The following is a 24,739-nucleotide window of genomic DNA, read 5'->3' as shown; positions in this document are numbered from 1 at the left end:
CACAAATCTGATCTCTTTTTCTATGAGTGTGTTTGTTTTTGAAATATAATTGGCCTAAAACACTGTGTTAGTTCCTAGTTAGTTAGTTGCACAACATAGTGATTCGGTGTTTCTATACATTACAAAATGATCACCATGATAAGTCTAGTTACCAGCTGTCACCATACAAAGATGTTACATATTTATTGACTATATTCCCCACACTGTACATTTCATACCTGTGACTCATTTATTTTGCACCTGGAAGTTTGTACCGCTTCATCTCCATTACCTATTTCTTGAGACATTTTTGGTCATCACAGTAGAGAGCATCTAGGGGGTAGAGGCCAAGATGTTGCTAAACATCCTACAGTGCACAGCAACCAAGATATATCTGAGCCAAAAAATATATATATGTGTGTATATATATATATCTGAAAAACCCTGATATAGATTAATATTTTTTAAACGTTTTATTATGAAAATGTGTATATTTACAGGAAGATGTGAAAAAATTAGCTATATGTTTAAATGATATACTCAACAATGTTGGATACTTATTTATACATTGTTGTAAAAAGTACTCACATTCCTGATATTTCTTACCAAAAAGCCTTAGGTAAATATTTATTTCATAGTATTAACCATATGAGTTCTCTGACTTTGTTTTCCTAAAAAGAAATTCTTCTAGAAATAAGGGGGAAAAAATACCAGTACAGATAAATCCTCTCTGCTGGCTTGATTCCGCACTTTCTACTTCCTCGTGGCTTCTACATCTGTGAATGCTATGAGCTGACAATCCTTGCATTTGTTGCTGAAGGATGATGTTTTTCTGTTATTGTGTGTAGTTGGTGAGATAACAGAATAGGGAGGGAAAGACTTAGTGTAATGTGCATATGCTCATTCCAAATTGTTTTGGAATATGTACAGCTGTTACTCCAGCTAATGGAAAATATCAAATTAATAATATGTTTTAGAAAGTGTTATGGAGATTGAATTAAAACGATAAAAGATTTAATTTTACATGTCCAATTAATTTTTTTTTTTGCGGTACGCAGACCTCTCACTGTTGTGGCCTCTCCCGTTGCGGAGCACAGGCTCTGGACGCGCAGGCTCAGTGGCCATGGCCCATGCGCCCAGCTGCTCCGCAGCATGTGGGATCTTCCCAGACCGGGGCACGAACCCGTGTCCCCTGCATTGGCAGGCGGACTCTCAACCACTGCGCAACCAGGGAAGCCCTCCAATTCATTTTTTAAAGACTGTAAGACTAAGTATACTGGACGTTTTCATAGAAGCTTCCAGAAAATGTTTTGTAAGTTGGTTTTTAAATTCTATTAAGAGAGTTGGGTCCACATGACCATGCAGATATTAAATATGACCAAACAAGAAGTTTATTTCAGTTCTCCATTACACTTTAAGATATTCCTGGAGCATTAAATCATGTAGTTCCAGATTATTCACTGCACAGTTGAATCTATGATTCTTATGTACTAGACTTGCATTAGCTTCCATTAATACAGCCTAAAAAAGTAAAATGAATTTGGTAATTGATTGGTTTTTTTTGATTATTGAATATACTCCTTACTTAGTCATAATTGCCTTACTTAACTACAGTCTTTTAACAGGCAACTTCTTTTAATTCCCAGCACATAGCACAATATATGGCACATAGTAGGTGCTCAGTAAATATCTGTTCATTGAATGACTAAATGAAGGTAGAGAACCATTCAGACTAGAATTATCTAATCCGACTGCCTGCATTGTCCAAATTAATCAAAAAGCTTCTAAAAATTCTTGGTAGAGAGAGGAACGGTCAAATAATTCCTTTCAACTTTACTTTTTTTGTTGTTTTGTAGAGTTAAAAATAACGTGAAAAATTGAGATTATTGACAGTAGTAGTAAGAGAATAGCCAAAAAGCTTTTCTACCCATTTTCTGGTGATTACAAGTATTTCTGAGAAGTAAACCACTCAATCCCACACAATCTAGTTTTAAGAAAGGTCACTTTTGCAGAACAGGTTTGGATTTCCTCCTTGAGTCTCCTTCTCAAGATCATTAAATGACCTCAAAGCCCCTGCCCAGGACAAATGCTGATCCTAGTGACCTCAAGGAGGGAGGGATATGTGACAACTACAGTCTGTGGAGCCCCCAGGAGGGCGATAACTTTCACCTTTTCTCCCCCCAGAGAGTGACATTGTCAAAAGAGTGCTTCAGAAATATCCTGGATTGTGTCTTATCCCAGGAGCTTCTGAAGGAGCTGGAGAAACTGGAGTCATTAGTTTCTGAACGAAGCCAGTGACACCTGGTTGCATTGGCAGAGGGACTTTGGAACTGTTCTGCCCATTAAGACATTTTAATCAATCAAGAAGGTTTAGTCACACTGATGTGGTCAGCTGGTTTCACAACTGAGCTTGATTAAAATTTTTCCAATCTGTTGGCCTCAGTTTCTCCATCTGGAAATGGGGAAGACAAAATTAAATCTAAGGGCCTTCCTTCCTTATTTGTCTAAGAGGGGTGTCTAAGGTCTCGGCTCACCCCCTGCAGGGCTGGTAACTGTGACTGATGAACTGTCATGACCAACCCATTGCATTATCCTACCACGTTCTTGAAGTGAACTTTCAGCGAACCTACTGGCTGTATTCAGATTTGTTGACTCCTGCAGGTTAGGCTCTAGAGAAATTTTATACAGAAATTCTGTAAATGTGATGGGGGTGCAGGTTGTGTGTTTTACTCATCATTGGAAAAGAAAGAGGGAATAGGGGTGGATATATGTGAATAGCTGATGATGGAAATTCAGCCAAGGAACTGGGGGTGGCTTCCAATACTTGGAAGATGGACTTTTATCCCTGGGTGTCCTGAATTTTAACTCTTAATTTCTACTCCATTAAAATGCCTTAAATTTCAAAAAAAAAAAAAAAAAGAAGTAAACACCTCAAATGCCAATCATTTTAGGGCCCAGGGACTACTTAAGACATTCTCTTCTTCAGGGAATGAAATAATTTCTTGGCATTTTTGGGTATTATGAACAGACGAGGATCCTGAGATTATAGTCAGTTCTCTGATTCAGCTGTTTCTTCAGCTGTTTCACTTGAAGATCAGGTTTTAAAAGCAATCTATAATAATTATATATTTTTTCTCTACAGGAATTGGGAAGAATGAGAGATGTGGAGAAATTCTGAATGTTATTTAAAAAATTCCCATTACTATTTCTAGCTCTCACTCTTCTTTCTCTAACAGCAGTCACTTATTCAAAGTATTATACCATGCCCATTTTTGAAAAAATTTATTTGTTTTATTTATTTATTTTTGGCTGCATTGGGTCTTTGTTGCCGCGCATGGGCTTTCTCTAGTTGCGGTGAGCAGGGGCTACTCTTCATTGCGGTGCGTGGGCTTCTCATTGCAGTGGCTTCTCTTGCTGTGGAGCACAGGCTCTAGGCGCGCGGGCTTCAGTAGTGTGGCACGTGGGCTCAGTAGTTGTGGCTCGCGGGCTCTAGAGCGCAGGCTAAGTAGTTGTGGTGCATGGGCTTAGTTGCTCCATGACATGTGGATCTTCCCGGACCAGGGTTTGAACCCGGGCTCAAACCCGTTTCGCCTGCATTGGCAGGAGGATTCTTAACCACTGTCCCACCAGGGAAGGCCATACCATGCCCTTTTGATATTTCTTGCTGTTTCATGAAACTATGAGCATAGAGTGAACATTTATTTTGACATATTTTTTCTCAAAAGTGTTCATTATGCTTTCAAAAATGAGGGCAACATGGAGAATGCATACTGCTTAAAATGATAAAACTATATATTATCTTTTTATGACAAACATAGCATTGTCTTAGGTGCTAAAGATACAAAAAGGGCAATGAATCCTATCTCTCAAGAGATGTGTGATCTTTTTTCAGAAAAAAACTTAAACAATGGCACAAAGAGCAAATATGAATATGAAGCACAAGTAAGGTTGTCTTATAACCAGGTATATCAATCCATCAAATGTAAAAATCTCCAGTTAAAAGAAAAAATAGTCCAAACTGTTTGGAGACCAAGAAATGGAACTGCTTGTACCAAAAAACATCCAAACACTATTTTAAAGCAAATAAATTGTTTCTGAGGAAAAATTATTTTTAGTAATAGGAAGAACAATGAAGTCATTAATAAAAACTTTGAGAAAACCTTTTCACCTATTTCTAGAATGTTATTTCTCATTGCATAATTTACCAGACTTGGTAATGTGCTAAGTATCTAGGATTAGTATTTAAAAAAAGAGAGATAACAGAGTCTTCTAGAAATTAAGTTTTCACAGTGGCTCAGTATTTGAAATTTCCAGCATAGCCCCTCCCTAGGAAGGGGGCAAATATTAACCCTTATAAATAGTCTTTAATAATGTATTTGAGTGGATTATAATGTTGTAAAGAAAGTGGACTTCTGATAGATACGTCATACCCCACAGGTCTGTTTCATTCTGTTTTATGATTTAAAAGCAAGTGCAGATCTTCTACAGAGGCTACTCCAAGTTGTTCCTTAGGCAATGGCAGGATTTCCTTTCTCATGGCTGAATAATATTCCTCTGTGTATGTGTGTGTATGTCTGTGTGTCTGTGTGTTTATCCATTCATCTGTTGATGGGATAAGCACAGTTAGCACAGTGGTTAAGAGCCCTAACTATGTAACCTTAGTCAGGTTCCTTAGCCTTTCTACACCTAAGTTGTTTGTAAAATGAGGTAATAATAGCTGATATTTATTGAATACTTACGAAGCACTGGGCATGTACTATTTTACATGTGTTATCTAATTTAATCTTGTAAAAATGCTATGAGATAGATACTCTTATTATTTCCATTTTACTACTGAGGAAGCTCAAGGCCCAGAGAAATTAAGTAATTCGTTCAAGGTCATGCAGATATTAGGTGTCTGAGTCCGAATTGAGACCCAGGCAAATTGGGTCTAGAGCCTGTGTTCTTGGCCACTATGATATATGGCTTCCATAGAATATTAGTACCTACCTCCCCTTAGTACATATGGGAGGATAAAATAAGATAATGCCCGAGATGCAAGAAGAACTACAATCCTGCAGCCTGTGGAACAAAAACCACATTCACAGAAAGATAGACAAGATGAAAAGTCAGAGGGCTATGTACCAGATGAAGGAACAAGATGAAACCCCAGAAAAACAACTAAATGAAGTGGAGATAGGCAACCTTCCAGAAAAAGAATTCAGAATAACGATAGTGAAGATGATCCAGGACCTCGGAAAAAGAATGGAGGCAAAGATCGAGAAGATGCAAGAAATGTTTAACAAAGACCTAGAAGAATTAAAGAACAAGCAAACAGAGATGAACAATACAATAACTGAAATGAAAACTACACTAGAAGGAATCAATAGTAGAATAACTGAGGCAGAAGAACAGATAAGTGACGTGGTGGAATTCACTGCTGTGGAATAGAATAAAGAAAAAAGAATGAAAAGAAATGAAGACAGCCTAAGAGACCTCTGGGACAACATTAAACACAACAGCATTCACATTATAGGGGTCCCAGAAGGAGAAGAGAGAGAGAAAGGACCAGAGAAAATATTTGAAGAGATTATAGTCAAAAACTTCTCTAACATGGGAAAGGAAATAGCCACCCAAGTCCAGGAAGCGCAGTGAGTCCCATACAAGATAAACCCAAGGAGAAACACGCCGAGACACATAGTAATCAAATTGGCAAAAATTAAAGACAAAAAGAAATTATTGAAAGCAGCAAGGGAAAAACGACAAATAACATACAAGGGAACTCCCATAAGGTTAACAGCTGATTTCTCAGCAGAAACTCTACAAGCCGGAAGGGAGTGGCATGATATACTTAAAGTGATGAAGGGGAAGAATCTACAATCAAGATTACTCTACCCGGCAAGGATCTCATTCAGATTCGATGGAGAAATCAAAAGCTTTACAGACAAGCAAAAGCTAAGAGAATTCAGCACCACCAAACCAACTCTACAACAAATGCTAAAGGAACTTCTCTAAGTGGGAAACACAAGAGAAGAAAAGGATCTACACAAACAAACCCAAAATAATTAAGAAAATGGTCATAGGAACATACATATTGATAATTACCTTAAATGTGAATGGATTAAATGCTCCAACCAAAAGACACAGGTTTGCTGAATGGATACAAAAACAAGACCCAAATATATGCTGTCTACAAGAGAACCACTTCAGACCTAGGGACACATACAGACTGAAAGTGAGGGGATGGAAAAAGATATTCCATGAAAATGGAAATCAAAAGAAAGCTGGAGTAGCAATACTCATATCAGATAAAATAGACTTTAAAATAAAGAATGTTACAAGAGACAAAGAAGGACACTACATAATGATCAGGGGATCAATCCAAGAAGAAGATATAACAATTATAAATATATATGCACCCAACATAGGAGCACCTCAATACATAAGGCAACTGCTAACAGCTATAAAAGAGGAAATCGATAGTAACACAATAATAGTGGGGAACTTTAACACCTCACTTACACCAATGGACAGATCATCCAAAATGAAAATAAATAAGGAAACAGAAGATTTAAATGACACAATAGACCAGAGAGATTTAATTGATATTTATAGGGCATTCCATCCAAAAACAGCAGATTACACTTTCTTCTCAAGTGCACATGGAACATTCTCCAGGATAGATCACATCTTGGGTCACAAATCAAGCCTCAGTAAATTTAAGAAAATTGAAATCATATCAGACATCTTTTCTGACCACAACACTATGAGATTAGAAATGAGTTACAGGGAAAAATACGTAAAAAACACAAACACATGGAGGCTAAACAATACGTTACTAAATAACCAAGAGATCACTGAAGAAATCAAAGAGGAAATTAAAAAATACCTAGAGACAAATGACAATGAAAACATGATGATCCAAAACCTATGGGATGCAGCAAAAGCAGTTCTGAGAGGGAAGTTTATAGCTATACAAGCCTACCTCAAGGAACAAGAAAAATCTCAAATAAACGATCTAACCTTACACCCAAAGGAACTAGAGAAAGAAGAACAAACAAAACCCAAAATTAGCAGAAGGAAAGAAATCATAAAGATCAGAGCAGAAATAAATGAAAAAAAAAAGGTAATGCCCATCATGCACTTAGCACTGCGTGTATGGCACATAATAAGAACTCAGTAAACATTAGTTATTGTAATTAGTATTCCTTTAATTCAAAATGTCAAGTTCCTGTTCCCCTTCAGGAATGCAAATGTGAAAATTAATATACACAAGTGCTTCTGACAATTTTTTTAAAAATATTTATTTATTTATTTATTTTTGGCTGCATTGGGTCTTTGTTGCAGTGCACAGGCTTTCTCTAGTTGCGGTGAGCGGGGGCTACTCTTCATTGTGGTGCATGGGCTTCTCATTGCGGTGGCTTCTCCTGTTGTGGAGCACGGACTCTAGGTGTGCGGGCTTCAGTAGTGTGGCACGCGGGCTCATTAGTTGTGGCTCGCGGGCTCTAGAGCACAGGCTCAGTAGCTGTGGCTCATGGGCTTAGTTGCTCCACGGCGTGTGGGATCTTCCTGGACCAGGACTCGAACCCATGTCCCCTGCATTGGCAGGTGGATTCTTAACCACTGTGTCACCAGGGAAGTCCCTGCCTCTGAGCATTTTTGAACTTAGTTTTGTATAATTTGTTTCTGAACAAATTGATTATGTTGATATTCATAAAAGGGAGCTCAACTGTTGGTTTTCCTGTTTTGTTTTAAATGTTATTCTCTTGTTTTTTATATTAACATCTTTATCTCTGTCTTAGATTGATTCATGACTCCTGAAAACAGCAACACTAAAAACATTTATTTCCTGGCAGTTTGTTTCTCTCCCTTCTCATTCCCTGAAATGGCTGTCTGCTTTTTTGTTTTTAATTATTAATTATATAGTGACTTTTTCAGGTATAGGGATTTAGTGTATTTAAAAATGTTGTTTCCTCCCTTTTAAGGCATCATCACTCAAGAGATGACAACAGCTGTTCAAGAAGCAGAAGCCACTTTATCTTCAGTGATGCAAGAGCAGCAGGTTTCTACCCTCGAGGTTACCAGAGGAGATGTCGAGACTGAGGGAGGGGAAGAGTTGCCCTCTGCCACAGCTGATGCTCCTGGTGTTACTCAGCTGTCGAGAAGATGGGAGCCTCTGGCCACTGTGGTTTCAACGACAGCCATCCCTCTGTCTTTCGAAATTACTCCCGCTGTAGAAGGTCTGTAAGGGAGAGAATTGTGCTCAGTGTTTTGGGGGTGGATCTTTTCTGAGTTGATGAGGAATAGAATGAGTGAGGCAGATGGCCCTGTCACCAAGGTGCGCACACACACACACACACACACATACACACGCATACACACAATACACAAACATACGTACACATACACATACACACACAGCACACACGCATACACACACGCATACACACAATACACAAACATACACACACACACACACACACACACACACACACACACACACACACACACACACACACACACACCCCTCACCTGGAAGTATATTTTTTCAGCAGGAAAGGTAGGTGAACTCTTTCTTCTTTGGAGAGGTGTGGCACAGCTAAAGGACAAGGGGTTAGTTCCCAAGTAAAATCTCCTGGTGGCTCATATCCTAGGCCCACGAAGCCCAAGCCTCCTGAGAACTCTCTCCTAGTTTGACATGTCTGGCTGCTAGGTGCCAGGGGGGTGAAACCAGCAAGGACCTGGGGGTGAAACCAACAAAGACGTGGGTTTGAATCCCAGCTTCCGCCCTCACTAGCACTGTGGCTTCAAGAAAGTTTCTTAATGTCTCCAAGCCTTGGTTTGTTCCTCTTTAAATAATGCCTACCTGTCTTATGGGTTATTTTAAGGATTTTGAATAATGTATAAAAAGTACTTTCTATGTAGGAGGCCCTCAGGTGCTCTGATATCTTAAGGACAGTGAAGTTTTGGAATCTGGGTGATCATCAGAATCACCTGAGAATACAAAAATTATTATTATTATTTAGTTATTATTTTTGGACTTCATGTCTCTGTCTCATCGTTGGTCTAAGTAAATCCTACTTTTATTTATTAACTATCTTTAACAATGTAATAAATACCTTCTAATCCTGCCTGCTGGCCTCCCCTGCAAAAAAAACCCTTAGGATCTTGTCAGTAACCTACAGGTAACCCCATGACCCTTCCCATCTAAACCCCATCCTCCTCTGTTAACCATTAACCTGAATCTTGTGTTCATCATTTCCTTGACTTCCTTTTCTTTTAGTTTTATCGTGTCTGTATGTACTCCTGATATTATACACTTAAAACTTTTAGATTTTTTACTTTATCAAAACAGTATTGTGCTGTGGATAGCCTTTTTGGGACTTTGTTTTTTTTTTACTTAATATTCTAAGGCCTGTATTTACTTACCATAGTTCTTTTGCTTTGACTGCTTGCAATATTCCGTTATGAAAATGTATCACAGTTTATTCACCCAATCTTCATCCAGTCTTTTCTAGTGATTTGCATTTGGGTCATTTCCAGGTTTGGCTATTGTGAACACGGCTGCCATGAATATTCTTTTACGTAGTCTCCATTGCACGTGTGTAGGAGATTCTCTTGGGTATACCTAGGAACTGAATTGCTGGACAATAGGGCATATGAATATTTCACTTTAGGAGGCAATGCCTAACTGCTTTCCAAAGTGGTTGATTCCATTTATACTGCAAACAGCAATGTATATGAGAATCTGTGGGTCCATATCCTGGGAGCTTTCACAAAGAGTTTCTCAGGCTTCATCACCAAGGAGGTTCTGATTCGGTACGTTGGGATATGTAGAAAGCATGAAAACTGACATTTAAAAAATTACCTCAAGAGATTCTGATGATCCACCAAGCTTACAAAATACTACTATTCTAGAGTTTCTAGATTTGGGAATATCTGGGGCTAAATTTGGTTGCTTTAAAATTGAGCATATTGCAGACACAGATCTAAGCTTTTACTCTTTGACTTGATTTTTAAAAGTCATCCTTGGGGTATATTTAAATACATTTTTGTTAAATTTTCTACCTTTGGTAATAGGTTATATAAGATCCCACAAAATCCATAATATTGTTAATAGAATAAACGGGAGATTAACATTTGAAAACAAAGTTCTGATTTGAGATAATATATTTTCCTGGAAGATAAAGTATTTGCCTCCGGTGGCTGGATTGGTACAATGTGGGAAGGAAGAGCTGGTCTAAGTGCCAAACTTACTGTATATAAGAATACTGGCTTCATTCGTCATTTCTTGCTTAAGAAGTAAAGCACGTGTATATATTCCCCATACTGATCATCTTTGGGTCATGTCTCTTGTGTTTGGCAGACCTAATGGACACAGTCACAGGGCCGAATGAGGAGTTGTTCACACCAATTGTGGGTTCTCCAGTGACGCCCCCTGGGATAATGGAGGAAGCACCTAGCACTTCCCCAGCACTTGCTGATCCTGAGGCATCTTCCGAGAGAACTGCTGCTCCATCCATTAGCTATGTTAATACAGCTGCCTCCTATGGTCTGGACCAACTCGAATCTGAAGGTATCCATGCTTTGAAGGGGATCTTTTCTGGAACAGATTCAGTGAGTCACTGAGCAACTGTTGTCTTTGAGAAAAGATCCAGGATAAGTATATTCTGTGTGTAGTGTAGATCAGGGGTCAGGAGACCATGGCCCACCCAAATCCAGCCTGCCGTCTGTTTTTGTATGGCAAGCTAAAATTGGTCTTTACATTTTCAAACGATCGAAAAAAATCAAAAGAAGAATAGTATTTCGTGACATGTAGAAGTTTTTATAAAATCCAAATTTCAGTGTTCCTAATTAACAGCCACACTTGTTCATTTGTGTATTGTCTGTGGCTACTTTTGTGCCAGAACAGCAGAGTTGAGTAGTTGTGACAGAGACTAATTGCCCACAGAGCCTAAAATATTTATGAGATGGCCCTTTACCAAAAAAGCTTGCTGACCCCTGCTCTACATCAGTACTTGTCAATTACAGTTGAACATTAGAATCACCTTGGGGAGCTTTGAAAGGATCCTAATGACCGAGTCCTTCTCCCAGTGATTCTGATTCAGTTGGGATGGACTCTGGCATCAACATTTTTCAAGAGTTGCCTGAGATGATTTCAGTGTGCAGGCTGAATTGAGAAAACTGGTTTAATGGAAAACTTGAGTTTCCCCACCACATTTTCTTGGGTGGAAGTTTTAATGTGAATTGTATTTTCGTAACACTGCTCTGGTTGTTAACGCTGGGTCATTCTCCCTTAATTACGTCTCTGGGTTAGATGTTCCACTTTTTGGAGATAGACAGTCTCCTCATCTGTTAAGGCTGAGAAATTTTTGCCAAATTTTACTTTCCAAGACATTGGCTTTGAGCATGAAAAAAGATGCTTGGAGCACAGCTGCACATCCACAAATGAGAAGTCGGGAAATATAATGAAAGGTCGTTTAATTAATCAGCATTTTGGCAGGTGAACAGCTCCTGGCTGGATTGCAAAATGCCCAGAGATTTGTAGTGCTGTTTCTTAAACTAATCGGGAAGACAGGTAAGCTTTTGGGCACTAAATTAGCCATGTGTTGGATTCAGTAAAGACATAGGATGTGCTGTTATTTTATATTTTGTCTACTCTGTAACAGAGAAGGTGGTTCAGCCAGGTTTGCAGCAGGCTGTATTGCAGACTTTCAGGGTAATGCTGGTAGTTTTCTGGCGGAGAAATGTGACATTTTAGGAGGAATGTGAATTCCATGGAGTGCTGGTTTAAGAAATGGATCAAAGCGAGCTCAGAGGCCAGCAGCTCTTGCTCTCCACATTAAGATAAAAACTTGGAATGTAGTCTCATATTAGCTGTCTGCTCTCCTTGATGCCATCTGGAAAGACCAGGTTTCCCCAAATTAACCTGAGTTAGAGATGACAGCTTTACCCGGCAGGGCTCATTTAATCAGAGGAAAAAAATTGTGTTTGTGAATAATCCATACTTGTGAAACTGCAATACTTTTCTAAATTTAGTAGATGGTGGCAGTTATATTGAGATGTGTGAGAATTTTCTTAACTTGCCTAAGATGTCCTAGAGTTTTAGTGCTTTTCTTCTACACAGCTCAATTCCAGCTTCTTTTTGAGAATATATTTTGTCAGTTTTGATCGAAGTTATGATCCTTGTCAAGGCTTATGAAAAGACATTTTTGGTTTAAAAATATTCTTTCTGCTATGTTGTTGGGCTTAAGACAAGATTTTGAATGAGCACACCTCTTCTCCTAAATACCGGGGAGTACAATTTATATTTAATTAGTATATGTTAATAATGTCGCAATTAGTTTTATGCTGGTCTATCTAGTCCTCTTAAAGCAGGAGTGACTACACTTATTTAAATCGATAAATCGATAGATTCCTGGATGTATTGGAGGCCTCCATTTTCAGTGCATGTTTTTCCACTTTGTCCAGGAATGTAAGTGCAGCCTGAGGCTTTGACTGGATGAAACATTTTAATTCTTCCATAGCATTGGACCCAGGGGAAGATAGTTTATTCTTACTTAGAACGAGGTTGTGTGATGTCAAGTTATCTACCTTTCAAGTTTGAATCTCTGTGTCTGATGTGTTGACAAATGTCAGTTCTCCAGAGAATAGGGTATTTGTCTCAGTGAGATATGGACAAGAGACCTGCCCCTTTTAGACACCACACACCCAAGGAGCAAGAACCTTTGTGGAAATTTCTGAATGTTTATTCTTTAAGGGATAGTCAATGTCCCAGATGAGCCTAAAATTTGTATCTGCGTGGTACCCTGTCTTGTTGTCTTCTCCTTCATGTCTCTACAACATAATGACTAAGGGAGTGTATTAGTTTTCTAGGGCTGCCATAACAAAGTCTCACAAACTGGGTGATTTAAAACAGCAGACATTTGTTCTCTTGCAATTTTAGAGCCTAGAAGTCTGAAATCAAGTTGTAGGCTGGGCTGTGCTCCCTGCAAAGCCTCTGATTGAGGATCGTCCCTTGCCTCTTCCAGCTTCTGGTGCCTCAGGCATTCCTTGGCTTGTGGCAGCATCACTGCAGTCTCTGCCTCCATCTTCACCTCTTCCCTCTTTGTGTCTCTGTGCCCAAATTTCCCTTGTCTTATGAGGACATCAGCCATTGGATTAGGACACACCCCGATAATTACATCTGAGCTTGATTACATCTGCCGGAACTCTATTTCCAAATAAGGTCAGATTCACAAGTTCTGTGGTTTAGGACTTAAACATATTTTCTGGGGGAACACAATTCAACTTGTAATAGGAGGTCTGCTTCTGAGGAGTTTTCCAGCTGGCTCTGAAGGCAGACTTGCTCTGCCTCCGGAACGCCCACTTGAGAGATGTGCATTGGTAGAGTGGGAGAAGTTTGGTGTGGTTTATATTTCTCAGGCATTGAAGAAAGCCTGCTTCTATAAGTGCATACTGCCTTGTGCCTATTTCAGTACGCCTTTTACCTTGTCAGCAAAAATGCAGTTTGATTTTTGAAGGGATAATGGTTTATCTGTCACCTTGCCTGATACACTTTACTTGTCTGTATTTTTTTTTTTTTTTAGGGAATAAATGCTTTGAGGATGATAAAAAATGCATTATACTTATCTCAGGCATAACTCTACTAGGGCTGTATTCAGCATCTTTGAAATATAAACATGACAAAGTGTTCTAACTTTTAATTCAAAAATTGGGTAATGGCAAAGTACATGTATATGTATATATGTGTATATATATACAGGTACATATATATGTACATAAGCTAATTTTTGTTCTTTTTAAATTAATTGTTATTGCAGTATAGTTGATTAACAGTGTTGCATAATCTTATTTTTGGACATGATCTTTGTTTAGGTTGATGTCCTTTTTGGTTTAGGTTTTTGTTTAGGTTTTGTCCTTTTGAATGTTAATATCTTCCTCTGCTCCAAAACGGCAACTTAAAATTTCTGATTGCTTATGAAAACTTACTTGGAGTTCTTTCATTTGGGCTAACTGTCTTTAAAATATTTTAATACTAATATCAAATGGACTAAGGCCTTCGATATTTCTTACTGAATGTAATTCTGCTTTGTGAATTTTAGAAGTCCAAATGAAGATATCTATTTACTCTAAATAAATCAGACTTATTTCTGCCTTTCCTATATTTCCACAGAAGATGGAAATTCATCTGTGCTGTAACATTGTAGCAATAATTCTGTAGGGTGGAAGGTTATGGCTTTAACAGTTCAATACTCAGAAAAAAAAATCTACTGTGGGTCTCTTTGTACCAGGTACTAGGTTCCTAAGAATGTGTGGGAGGTAAGAGAACAAAAACGGAGGTGTCTCAGATCTTGTGATTAAGGTGTTGGTAATCCTTCTTCACATCCCCAGCACTTTCTCCCTTAAAGTTTGGAAGTCAATAGCCTGGCCTTCCAGCTGTGAGAGGTGGGAAACCACTTGGTGCTCCCCATGGTGCTGACCGGACAGACTTGGGAACAGGGTGAATTTGCTTGGGCTCTCTCAAGATGAGCCTGGGTTAATGTATTGCTTTTCTGCAAGACAAGAAGAAACACTAGTGTCCTTGATCTGGAGAATGTGAATTCTCGATCTGACTGGTCCTATTTAATGTGTTTCTATAGGCATAATAGACTGAGTGGTGGGGCTGTAAAATCCTGTGCCGTTATTCCAGACAACTCCCATTTCCTCATCTGTTTCAAAGTGCCTGTTTATTACAGGGTTATTGACATGCCTGGGAATTACCTTTTTTTTTTTTTTTACATATGACACGTTATATATAAACATATAGCATATTACCTTTTTAACATATAAAGAGGTTTTAAATTCTTAGTATCCAACGGGAAAGTCATGTTTAATTTTTTTAATATCTTGATTTTTAAAAAAAATAAGACCAAATATATCATTTGACTTCAATTTTCTCTTTTCTGACCGTTTTGCCCTTGTTTTTCGAAGACCATTTTGGATGTCCTTATATTTAGGTTTTGAAAGATTGTATTTTTGACATCTTTTCCCAGCGAGGTAGCACACATGGGGCAGAAGGCTGTCATTTTTCTGTCATTCGTTGTTTAATCTATTTCAGTGACATCAATTTTCCTCCCTTCGTGAGTGTGTGTGTGTGCACATCTGTGTGTTTAATTTCATGGATGTTTTTTCCACAGTCCTCTGAGAGCATGTCCTATATACATTTTCAGCATCTCTTAATTTCCTCTGCTGAAAGATAGTGATATTATCTCTCCTTTCTTATCTGGAATTCTCAGTTCTGTCTCTGTTCTAGGATTCTCTCTACAATAACAGGAATTTCAATAGATAGGGATTTCAGGAGAAAGCCGTGTTTGAAAAGTATGCCTTTTTTCAGATGACTGAGTGATATTTTTTGGCTGTGTGATCTCCTAATTGGTACTGAAAAAAAGGTGCTTAGTTTCTATCTCTTATTGGTCAATCAGAAATGAATTGGGAAATGCATTCTTTAAGTGGCTTTGTGGAGAAGCCTCAGATATTTTTCTTCAATAGTTCCATTGAGGATTCTTAAGAGCCCATGTAATTTTTATGAGAGAAGTGTTTGCTCTTCAACTGCACTTTAATTCACAAAATCAATTTTTTTTGTCTTCCCAATATGCACTCCTTTTCAGAGAATATTTTCTTATTATTTTCTCAATTCTCATATAATGTTTCAACTCAGGAGGCAGCTAGAATGGATGAATGAGAAAGTGTAGTCAAAGATCTCATCTCAAGTCCATGTTTATGAAGCCAAGTTTATGTGACTTACCTTTGGGAGCTGCTATGTGGACATAATATTAAAGATCCAGTAGAGTGTTGGAAATTCGAACTGTCCGCTGTTACTTATGATACTGTAGTATGAAGTTAAGGATGTTCACTCTAATTTTTACTCTGAGTATGTTAAGAATGGATACAAGTTTTGGCTTTTGTTCTTGAAAATGCTTTGGATTTAATTTTGCATCAATAACAGAGGCAATGATTTCAGTCATTGATTACCCCTTATGGTAAGTCACTTTGTTGGCTTGTCCTGAAATCATCATACTTTCTCTGGCATTTATGATAGGTCTCTGTTCTTAAGTACCTGTATGTTCTATAGGCTAGTACAGTAAATTACTCAGCTCTCGGAGTGGTCATCACATGTCTGTTGCTAATGCTCACATAGCCAGTGGTACTTCAAAGAATATTTAGAATCAATATTATGATGTATTACCATAAAGCTTTGCTACAAATTCTGCTGTTGAAGAAAGATAACTGACATTCACTCTAAGTTTTCTGGTGTGCTTTCTTATCATAGGGAATTTATTTATTGGTGTGGTCACAATTAAGTAAGCATTGTTATAGAGTCGATTCTTCCCATTTTTTTTCCTGCATCTTTGTTGCCCAGCACCAGAAAGTTACACTGCTTAGTAAAGCTCACTCTTAGACACTTAGGAAATTTTATATAACGGCTCATGATGACAAAAGGATTTAGCTTTGTACATATTCAGTGGTTTTGTTTATTCATTCATTTATGTGTACACTTAGCAAGTATTTGGTCATTCAGATAACAAAAAGAAGTGAGAGTAGATCTTGTGTAAATTTTAGTAGAAGTTATGATAAATACATAAATAACAGACACACAAGGTAGAAGGTGGGAAAGTATCATAAAACAATTACAGAAAAAGGACTGTGAGAGATAGGAGAGAGAACTTAGCCCCAGCCTAGAGAAATAAAAAATTGATATTTATGCTGGGGAGTCTTTTTTTTTTAATAAATTTATTTATTTAATTAATTTATTTTTGGCTGCATTGGGTCTTCATTGCTACGCATGGGCTTTCTCTAGTTGCACTCTTCACTGCGGTGCTCGAGCTTCTCATTGCGGTGGCTTCTCTTGTTGTGAAGCACGGGCTCTAGGTGCGTGGGCCCAGTAGTTGTGGCACGTGGGCTCAGTAGTTGTGGCTCACGGGCTCTAGAGCGCAGGCTCGGTAGTTGTGGTGCACAGGTCTAGTTGCTCCGTGACATGTGGGATCTTCCTAGACCAGGGCTTGAACCCATGTGCCCTACATTGGCAGGCGATTCCTAACCACTGCCCCACCAGGGGAGCCCCTTCTTGGGAGTCGTATGTGTGTGTGTGTTGTTCTTTCGATATTTATAAAAAAATAAGTCATAGGATATCGAAAAATATGGAAAACATTTTAAAGGTTGGTGAATCATCCTTTAGATATCATACATACCACACTACCATTCAATTATTTTATAGGCATGTGATCAAGCATGTTTCTATAATTTTAGCTTTTTGATTAGATGAATTCTTTCTTTTTTATTCTTCCAGTTTTATTGGGATATAATTGACATACAGAACTGTGTAAACTTAAGGTGTACAGGATGATGATTTGACTTACATATACCATGAAATGATTACCACAATAAGTTTAGTGAGCATCCATCGTCTTACGTAGATACAAAATAAAAGAAAAAATTTTTTTTCCTTGTGACGAGAACTCTTGGGATTTACTCTCTGAACAACTTCCATGTATAACATACAACAGTGCTAATTATATTAATTATATTGTACATTACATCCTTACTACTTACTTATCTTATAACTGGAAGTTTGCATCTTTTGTCAGCCTTCATTCCAGTTTTCTATCCTCTTACCCTCCTCCTCTGGTAACCACAAATCTGATCTGTTTTTCTATGAGTTTGTTTGTTCATTTCTTTTTGAAGTATAATTGACCGGCTAGGTTAGTTCCTAGTGCACAACATAGGGATTTGATATTTCTATACATTTCAGAATTATCACCATGATAAGCCTAGTTACCGTACATCACCATGCAAAGATACTACATTCTTATTATTATTTTAAATAAATTTATTTATTTATTTTTGGCAGTGTTGGGTCTTCGTTGCTGTGCACAGGCTATCTCTAGTTGTGGCGAGCAGGGGCTACTCTTCATTACAGTGCACGGGCTTCTCATTGTGGTGGCTTCTCTTGTTGGGGAGCATGGGCTCTAGGTGCATGGGCTTCAGTAGTTGTGGCACGTGGGCTCAGTAGTTGTGGCTTGCGGGCTCTAGAGCACAGGCTCAGTAGTTGTGGTGCACGGGCTTAGTTGCTCCGTGGCATGTGGGATATTCCCAGACCAGGGATCAAACCCGTGTCCCCTGCATTGGCAGGCGGATTCTTAACCACTGTGCTGCCAGGGAAGTCCCACTACATTATTACTGAGGTAAATTATTTCTTAAGAATAGTTTTTAGATGCAGCAGCCAGGTGCTCAGCCTCAGGCCAAACAATATATGATTTATAGGAAACTGTACCAGGTCTCTCTTGAGGGGATTGTTCAGAATCCTAGGCAAGATGATTGGTTCTGAGTGTTTCATCTGGGCTCATACTCCAGGACTGACAATCCCTGTGAGGAGTGGTCCAAGCAGGGCTTTCCACGTGTGGTGGTTCTTGCAGTTGTCAAAGCAAGCACGCAGCTTGCAACTGCACAATAGGATGTGGAGATTTCAAAGACATTTTAGATGTTTGCAGAAAATCAAGGCTTTTTTTTTTTTTTTTTTTTTTTGCGGTACGCGGGCCTCTCACTGTTGTGGCCTCTCCCATTGTGGAGCACAGGCTCCGGACACGCAGGCTCAGCGGCCATGGCTTACGGGCCCAGCCGCTCTGCGGCATGTGGGATCTTCCAGGACTGGGGCACAAACCCGTGTCCCCTGCATCGGCAGGCGGACTCTCAACCACTGCGCCACCAGGGAAGCCCTCAAGGCATTTTTTAAAAAATAAATTTATTCATTTTATTTATTTATTTTGGCTGCATTGGGTCTTTGTTGCTGTGTGCAGGCTTTCTCTAGTTGTGGCGAGTGGGGGCTACTCTCCCTTGCATGGGCTTCTCATTGCTGTGGCTTCTCTTGTTGTGGAGCACGGGTTGTAGGCGTGCAGGCTTCAGTAGCTGTGGCACGCGGGCTCAGTAGTTGTGGTGCACGGGCTTAGTTGCTCCGCGGCATGTGGGACCTTCCGGGACCAGGGCTCGAACCCATGTCTCCTGCATTGGCAGGTGGATTCTTAACCACTGTGCCACCAAGGAAGCCCCTCAAGGCATTTTTAAAAGTATGATTTTTCAAATACGATTTTTCAATATGAGGCTAGATATAACTATCCTTTTACTGGTATAATCATTGAGAATTTTATTGCATCGGAGTACAAATAATTAAAAACCTTAACAATGTATAAAATAATGTAAGAATATTACCAACTGCACTTTATCAGGCTGTGCTCATAACCATGAAATTGTTTTGGCATCAGACTACCTTTTATTATTAAAATACACACATATCCCCAAAGGAAAAGATTAGAAGAAAAATATAATGCATCAATTTGAATGGCCTTACAAGATTTTAAAAGTGTTCACCCTTGGAAATATTAAATTTGTCTTGAAAGATTTACATTGATTCTGCCTACATTTACCTGTGTTTCTTCTTCTTTAGCCATTCTACCTCCTTCTTATTGTTTTTTTAAAAATTAATTAATTAATTAATTAATTTTGGCTGTGTTGGGTCTTTGGTGCTGTGCGCAGGCTTTCTGTAGTTGTGGTGAGCAGGGCCTACTCTTTGCTGCAGTGCGCGGGCTTCTCATCGTGGTGGCTTCTCTTGTTGCAGAGCACGGGCTCTAGGCGTGCCGGCTTCAGTACTTGTGGCACTTGGGCTCAGTAGTTGTGGTTCAAGGGTTGTAGAGCACAGGCTCAGTAGTTGTGGCGCACGGGCTTAGTTGGTCCGTGGCATTTGGGGTCTTCCCGGACCAGGGATCAAACCCGTGTCCCCTGCATTGGCAGGTGAATTCTTAACCACTGCGCCACCAGGGAAGTCCCCTTCTAATTGTTTGATATCTCCAGACAAAATATTCTGTGGAAACTTCTATAAAAACAATATAAAGAGGGACTTCCCTGGCAGTCCAGTGTTAAGACTCAGGACTTCCACAGCAGGGGACACGGGTTGGGGAATTAAGATCCTGCATGCTGTGCAGTGGGGGCCCAACATTGCTCCCTCTGGGTTTTCTCAAGGTATCTGCCTCACGTGCTCTCTGAGGAGCCCTACTTCCTGTTAAAACTCCAGCTCAAGCATAGATGAAAACCCTCTCATTTATTTCAACTAAAATTAGTAGAAATTTAAAAAATACTTGGCTCCAACCTAAGGGAACACAAAGCAAATGAACCAAGAAAATAAAAGAAACAAAATGAATTAGGCTTATGAGGTACACATTTCTCTCTGATCGTACCTTAGCTAAGGAGCTTCCAGGGCTCCCAGGCCTCGACTCATTCCATGGTCTGAGAATGTTTTTAATATTTGGTACCCAAAGCTCTGGAACAGTTTTTCAGGCACCTTGCTAGGCTTTCTGGCTTCACAACTCTTGGCTTGTTTCCTGTTCTGAGGATAACTTATTTTCTCCTTCCCATCCCTGCTCCCATGTGGAATAGCCAAGACAAAGATGTAAATTTCCTCTAGGGCCCACCACCAAGTAGGGAATCCCCAACTCCACTTACATATTGTCTGTCCTGCTTTCCAGGTTGAAGGACACACCTCCAATCCCTAGGCAGCTGACAGCCAGATAACCATCATGATTGACACCATGTACATCCCACTCTTTAGAGGAAATCCCATCTCTGTTAAAAGCCTGTCATGATTCACATCTGGGCAATATCACATTGTTCTTGCTATACAAGAAATATACCTGTATAGAGTCATTCTGTCATATTCTATAGCAAACAATACTCAGTGCTGCGCTACTCTATAAACAGAAGGCTATGAAGTTCAAGTTAAAAGAGGACAGGAAGGAGAGACAGAAACCATTCAGCTCAAAGTCGTCTTTCTTTCCCTTTCTTCCTTTCTTTCTTTCTTTCTTTCTTTCTTTCTTTCTTTCTTTCTTTCTTTCTTTCTTTCTTTCTTTCTTTCTTTCTTTCTTTTTCTTTCTTTCTTTCTTTCTTTCTTTCTTTCTTTCTTTCTTTCTTTCTTTCTTTCTTTCTTTCTTTCTTTCTTTCTTTCCTTCCTTCCTTCCTTCCTTCCTTCCTTCTTTCTGTTTTATATTGGAGTATAGTTGATTTACAATGTTGTGTTACTTTCAGGTGTACAGTAAAGTGATTTAGTTATACATATACATATATCTATTCCTTTTTCAGACTCTTTTCCCATATAGGTTATTGCAGAGTACTGAGTAGAGCTCTTTGTGCTATACAGTAGGTCCTTGTTGGTTATCTATTTTATATAGAGAGTGTGTATATGTTAATCGCATACTCCTAATTTATCCCTCCCCCCCACCTTTCCCCTTTGGTAGCCGTAAGTTTGTTTTCTAAGTCTATGTGTTTGTTTCTGTTTTGTAAATAAGTTCATTTGTATCATTTTTTTGTATCATTTTTAAGATTCCACATATAAGTGATATCATATGATATTAGTCTTTGTCTGATTTACTTCACTTAGTATGATAATCTCTAGGTCCATCCGTGTTGCTGCAAATGGCATTATTTCATTCTTTTTTATGTCTGAGTGATATTCCATTGTATATATATATATCACATCTTCTTTATCCATTCATCTGTCTATGGACATTTAGGTTGCTTCCATGTCTTGGCTCTTGTAAATAGTGCTGCAGTGAACATTAGGGTGCATGTATCTTTTTGAATTATGGCTTTCTTCAAATATATGCCCAGGAGCAGGATTGCAGGATCATATGGTAGTTCTATTTTTAGTTTTTTAAGGAACCTCCATACTGTTCTTCATAGTGTCTGCACCAATTTACATTCCCACCAACAGTGTAGGTGGGTTTCCTTTTCTCACACCCTCTTCGGCATTTATTATTTGTCGGCATTTATTATTTGTAGACTTTTTGATGATGGCCATTCTGACCGGTGTGAGGTGATACCTCATTGTAGTTTTGATTTGCATTTCTCTAATAAGTAGCGACGTTGAGCATCTTTTCATGTGCTTTTTGGTCTTCTGTATATCTCTTCTTTATGAAGCTTCTCAGACCACCCAGCCTGTATTGATGAGTAGTACAGTAAAAAAATAGCTGTGGTTATGGTCTCAAATGGACATGCCTGAGTTTAAGTGTTAGCTTCATCATGAATAAGCACTGTGATATTGACCAAACTATTTAATTTCTTTAGGCTTCAGTTTTTCCATCTGTGTAAAGCAGAGATATTGGTGTTCCTGTCTCCTATTATGAAGTAAAATGAGAGCTTGTGTATAGTAAATAATGCATGACATAGAGTAAATACATAATAAATATAAACTTTTAATATCATTTATCAATTAAAATTACGTATTGTGATCAAGTATTATTATGTATTCATTGTTATAGTGAAATATTCACATCCTCTGCATGCAACCAATGGGTCAGGGGCCAGGCAGATAGTGTAAGTGAGCAAAGAGGAAGGTGCCTAAGACAGTAGGGAGTGGTGTGTTTCAGGAGAGAGCACACACTCCCTCTGATCCAGACAGAACCAGATATGGTTGCAAGGAGGAGAATGTGAGTTCAGTGATGCTAGATCTCAGATTTCTTCTGAGGTAAGCTGAAAATTCCCATTTTTATATGAAATATTCTGATTTTTTAAAGTGTCAGAAATCAGTTCTAGTGTTTACCTATCCTATTTCATTTTTATTAGTATCACAACCGAAATGAATCTGTCTTCCCAGCCATTGATCATCAGTTTGTGCTCTTAACTGAATTCTCCGAACCTCTTTAAGGGCAGAGTCAGAGCTTTCTGCCCTTGTGTCCCTAGTGTCTGTAGGTACCAGGTGTTGGGCAAGTGATGATCAGCGATGTAGTGGATGGTTTTAGGACCATTATCTTCTTTAATTGATGTGTTTTGATTTGACTCGCTGTACTTGTTATTGTTTTAAATCCAGTGCTTATTTTGGGCCTGAAGTTGAGCACTTTTTATGTGAACAAAGCAGTGGCTCCCAACTACCTTCTGCTAGAAATCTATTTCTGGTAGGAATTTGCTTAGATTTCTTGCATCCCACTGTGGGGTTGAACATTATTTCATTTCCTTCTTATTGGAATCCATACTGATACCTGCACTTAGTCAGGTAAGGCAACTCAGTAAACTTAAATGATTCTTTAAACCCACTTTGAGAAGCCAGAGTGAGAGGGAAGGAAGAAAAGGTAAGGGGGGAGGAGGGAGATCCTTCTCTAGAAACATTATTGGAGTTAATTTGTACAAAGATCATTTCCCCCCGTGGGCCACCCCTCTCCCCAGGGTGACAGAAGCATGTAGGTGGATTTTCCTTAAAAAGTTGATATTATACTCATTTGAAGTGAATACATAATATAAATTAATAAAAATTATATTAGAGTCCTATAAAGGCATTACTACTTATTTTGAGGAGGAAGATAATGAATTAAAGTTCTGTTCAGCTTATTTCTGTTCAGTCACCATATATTGAGGGCTTATTTTTTGCAAAGCACAATGCTTGATCCTGGGGGGGTAGGGCACAAAGACGAATAAGACAGGATCTCTGGTTTCAAGAATATACACAGGTATGATAAAACACATTTCCGCTAATTAATACGTAAACCTCATTTTGAATTACTTGAGTCATGTTTTAAAAGGGATATCTACTTTCATAGGTATTTTTTGCAAAATCAATAATCAGCCTAACCAACCCATGATTTATCTTTTGAGTGTATGTGGATTCTTAAACACAAGTTTTGCCTGTGTTTGCTTAAAGCAAATATCCCTTTAAGACTACTAAGTTACTGCAGAGAAAGGCTTTATTCTGGATGGCTCAGAATTTATAGATACAATAATAATAAAGCTTTTATGTTTCTCTTTACAGCACCCTTGAGAAATAGAGCAATATTGCTGTAGTCTCATTTTCCAAAGGGAAATACATATGAGTCTGTCATCTGAATCCAAAGTGAGTTGTTTAATGAACAGGAGCTAGACTTGAGAACTTATAATTATTGCTCTAGGGCTCTCTCTATTAAGATAACTCAGTTTAATTTGGGGCAGGATTTATAGAAGATAATGGAGAACACCAATTATATGAGGTCAAGGCTGAAAAGGGATTATGTAATGACCAGTAAATGTGAGGTTAGTTATGTAGACTGATATTTTTAGCTTGCTAACAAGATATAGGAGATTACATTATCAAGAGCAGAATCCTCTAATTTAACGAAAGTAATATTAAATTAAACAAAAATTTTAAACATCTATCTGAAATGTGGGTTGAATCTAAAATATCTTTCAAGGGGTGTTTGAAGTGTGCAGATTATCTTGTCTCAAGCTTTTATATTTTCTCACGTATGTACCTTTTGAATATTGTTAAGGATAGAATGGAGGAAGTTTCTAATGATTATATTTACTATTATAGAGTTATTGGGAAGTTTGAACTTTAGTAAAATGTTTTCAAGAAATTTGTATAGATTAATATAGGAGGTTTTAAAAAATCACTGTGAGGAGATTTTGAAAAGAGAGAATTAAAGAAACAGATGTTTAAAGCAGAATATTTAATAGACAATAACATTTGAAATTTTATCTAATTTAAAAATGCACCCCAGATTACAGATGCTCTTATGAGTGTTTGAAATTTGGAATTTGAAAATGGTGTTTGAAAAGCCAATAAGCACTCTCACTCAACTTATTGGACAAATGTAGATGATATAGTTGCTTTTGGAAGGCTCATTGTTTGGATTTCAGCTTCTGATGAAGACTCTGACAGACCCAACCATAGCGAAATGCCTAGATCTTGGGTGAAACACACGCTTTAGTACATTAATGGAATTGCAAGCAG

General features: G+C 38.4%; 1 protein-coding gene across 4 annotated transcripts in view; it reads left to right on the top strand.

The window, feature by feature from the left end:
• The window catches only part of ARMH4 (armadillo like helical domain containing 4), a 251,733-nt gene that overhangs the window by 124,836 nt on the left and 102,158 nt on the right, over positions 1-24,739 (top strand). For all 4 annotated transcript variants that reach the window (XM_060294850.1, XM_060294852.1, XM_070044971.1 and 1 more), the window contains exons 3-4: positions 7,944-8,198; positions 10,325-10,534. In XM_060294850.1, the coding sequence (XP_060150833.1) occupies positions 7,944-8,198; positions 10,325-10,534 (465 nt within the window). The remainder of the gene's footprint in view (positions 1-7,943; positions 8,199-10,324; positions 10,535-24,739) is intronic.

This window comes from Globicephala melas, chromosome 2 (genome assembly GCF_963455315.2).
Source record: "Globicephala melas chromosome 2, mGloMel1.2, whole genome shotgun sequence".
Taxonomy (NCBI): domain Eukaryota; kingdom Metazoa; phylum Chordata; class Mammalia; order Artiodactyla; family Delphinidae; genus Globicephala; species Globicephala melas.
This window is presented reverse-complemented; position numbering and strand designations above follow the sequence as displayed.